Consider the following 2,931-nt stretch of genomic DNA (forward strand, 5'->3'; position numbering starts at 1 on the left):
ATAACTAGGCCGTTCCGTCTTCTAGTTCTTTATTATAACCCAAACTATATTACCTACGGTAAAGTTAGGCTCGCGCCTATACTTATTTGCCTACTATTTTATTAATTTTTAAGCCTTTTCTAGATTTGTATAGGCTACCATTTAGGCTTCCTCTAAGCGCTTAGCGTACTACTAGGCTTCCTCATAAGACAGTTTCTCGCGTACAGTCTATAATCCTTCTAATCTATCCTAGTCAAAGCTTATTTATAGTAAATACCCTATTTCTAGTTAGATAGGTGTAAATCCTATAAAGTTATAGGGTAAAGTCGCCTGGGCGTAGTCCATTAAAGGTAGTAGTTCGCCCTAGTTATCTTAGAAGTAGTTAATAAAGGGCCGGAGTCTCTAGTCTAAGTATTAATTTATAATCTCCGTCTAACCGTCTATCTAGGGGTAGTACGCTGTAGAAAGCTTTAGCCTAATTCCTAGGATCTAAGTAAACTTATTTTAGAAAGCTAATATAAACTACGGTTTATAGTCTAATATAATAGTATCTAGTAGTCCGTAAATTTAGTAGATATAATAGATATATAGTTAGGCCGCTTTTTTAGTATTAATATTCTTATAATAGGGGATTAAGAAAGGGCGTTTGCCAAAATAGTTAACTAAGATTATAACTATATCGTACCCGTTACGATCCACTAGTAGTTTATAAAAGTCTATAAAGATATACTACTAGGGGCGCTCTAGTATTAGGAGTGGCTTTAATAGTCCTAGGGTCTTATCTTGTAGAATCGTAGACCTACGGCAGTTATTGCAGTTCTGTATATAACAGTTAATATTTATAACTATTCCGGGGTAGTAGTAACGGTCACTAATAATCTTACGGGTCTTATTTTTTCTAGGGTAGGCTGTAGAGACCTAGGTATATACTTCGGTAATAAGCTAAGTTTGTAAGTTCTATTCTTTTATTACTACTAGCTATTCCCAGTACTTAAGCAGTTTATTTTTAAGGGACTATAGACTAGTAATATCCTTTACCTTTTCGCGGTACTCTTGTAGAGAAGAGTCCGTACGGTTTACTTACAGTAGTTTATTAATAAGGTTAAATTCCATAGGGTTAATAGGACATATCTCGGCGCTTAAAGATTTAGTACTTAGTTCTTCTCGTATCTAAGGGTTAAGGTACTCTAGTTATAGTAGCGTCTAGGTCCGTAATAAGATCTTCGTGGCTATCTAGTTATTTAGGTCCTATTTACGTCTTATAAAAGCATCTGCACGGTTAGTAGCGCCTAGCCTATATATAATTAGGAAGTTAAACTAAGATAGGATATCTACCTAGCGCGCCTGCCGGGCTATAAGGGCTTTTATTATTATAAAATATTCTAAGGCTTTATAATCTAAAACTACTTAAATAGGTTTAGGGGTCCCTTTTAGCTATACTCGTCAGTGCCGAAAGCTGTAAATAATAGCTAATATTTCTTTGTCATAAATCGGGTAGTTTAGCTTAGTATCTACTATAGTTATTAAGTAGTAAGTAATAGGGTGCTATTTTCCGTCTATCTGTTTCTGGGAATAAACACTAGCAACAACACTATCTAAGGTATCCGTTTCTAGTATTAAGGGCCATTTTAGGTTAAAGTAGGCGAGTAAAGGAGCGGAGACTAGCCGTTTTTTAAGTTTATTAAAAGCCTGCCTATATACGGTGTTAAAGTAAAAAGGCCAGCCCTTTATAGTAAGGCGGCTAAGGGGCTAAGTAATCTTACTATAGTTTTTAATAAAGCGTTAATTGAAGTTATAGAAGCCTAAGAATGACTATATCCCTTTTACGGTCTATAGTAGTTCCCATTAATTAATTACGGCCGTCTTTTCTAAGTCTGCCTCAATTCTGTCTATACTAATAATACACCCTAAGTACTTTATATACTTTACGCTAAATTCTAACTTCTTAATATTAGCCTAGAGACTAGCCTTATAGAGCCGTTATAGGACCTTATAAACGTGCTCCTCGTATTCTAGCTTATTTTTAAAGTAAATTATAATATTATCTAGATAGGCCGTATAGAAGTTATTAAGGTAGTTAAAGAGAATATCATTTATATATTATTAGTACGTAGCTAGTTTATTAGTTAGTCTAAATAGAAGTACTTTATACTTATATAATCCGTATTAAGTCTAAAAGGTAGTAAGATTTATAGATCTAAGGTTTATTTTAATTTAGTAAAAAGCCTAATGGATATTAAGCTTAGTAAATATCTTAGCTCTATTTATTTAAGCCAGTGTTTTATTAAGTAGGGGTAGCGGATAACAGTCTTGATAGGTTATATTATTAAGTTTATAGTAGTTAATATAGAAACAAAGTCCTTTATTTAGCTTTTTAGTAAAGAGAATAGGGGAGGCGAAAGGGGCCTAGCTAGGCTTAATAAACCCCTTTACTAAGTTGTTAATAAGGTACTACTTAGTAGCTTATAGTTTAGCAATAGACTATTTATAGAGGGGGGTATAGCTAAGGATGTTTTCCTTATCTGGCTTAATCTTAATCTTATAGTTATATAGTTAGTAAGGTAAAAGCATATTAAATACTACCTTAGAGAATATATCCTTAAACTTTTAGTACTAATAGGGTAGTTTCTATTCTACTAGCTTCTCGTTTATAAGCTCGCCTTCCTATTTACTAAGCTCGCTTTCTTTTTCCTTAATTATATAATTAATTTTGTATAAGCTAGTATTAAAAGTAATGGTATTAGGCTAAACTAGGTTTTAGTAGAATCCTATAGCGCTAATATAGCAGATACTAACTGGTGGGAGGTCTATAGGTTTCTTTACAGGTATTCTTTAGGCCGTATTTTACGGTATAGGGTTTATAGTCTTCCTTAGCTTATATTCTATTTTCCGTAAGTTATCCTTCCGGTTTATTAGTTTAGTATATTATTTAATATTCCTAGCCTTTTATTA

The 2,931-nt window shown here is 33.1% G+C and overlaps 1 protein-coding gene across 1 annotated transcript; it reads right to left on the reverse strand.

The window, feature by feature from the left end:
* Positions 1-1,824: 1,824 nt before the first annotated feature.
* Positions 1,825-2,079, reverse strand: K441DRAFT_585325 (uncharacterized protein; the record flags this gene model as incomplete). The annotated part of the gene is made up of 2 exons (XM_067644571.1): positions 1,825-1,935; positions 1,969-2,079. Coding segments are annotated over 2 exons (222 nt in total), but the record flags the coding sequence as incomplete, so codon positions are not given.
* Between the last annotated feature and the right edge of the window lie 852 nt (positions 2,080-2,931).

The sequence above is a fragment of the Cenococcum geophilum genome (assembly GCF_001692895.1).
Source record: "Cenococcum geophilum 1.58 unplaced genomic scaffold K441scaffold_59, whole genome shotgun sequence".
Taxonomy (NCBI): domain Eukaryota; kingdom Fungi; phylum Ascomycota; class Dothideomycetes; order Gloniales; family Gloniaceae; genus Cenococcum; species Cenococcum geophilum.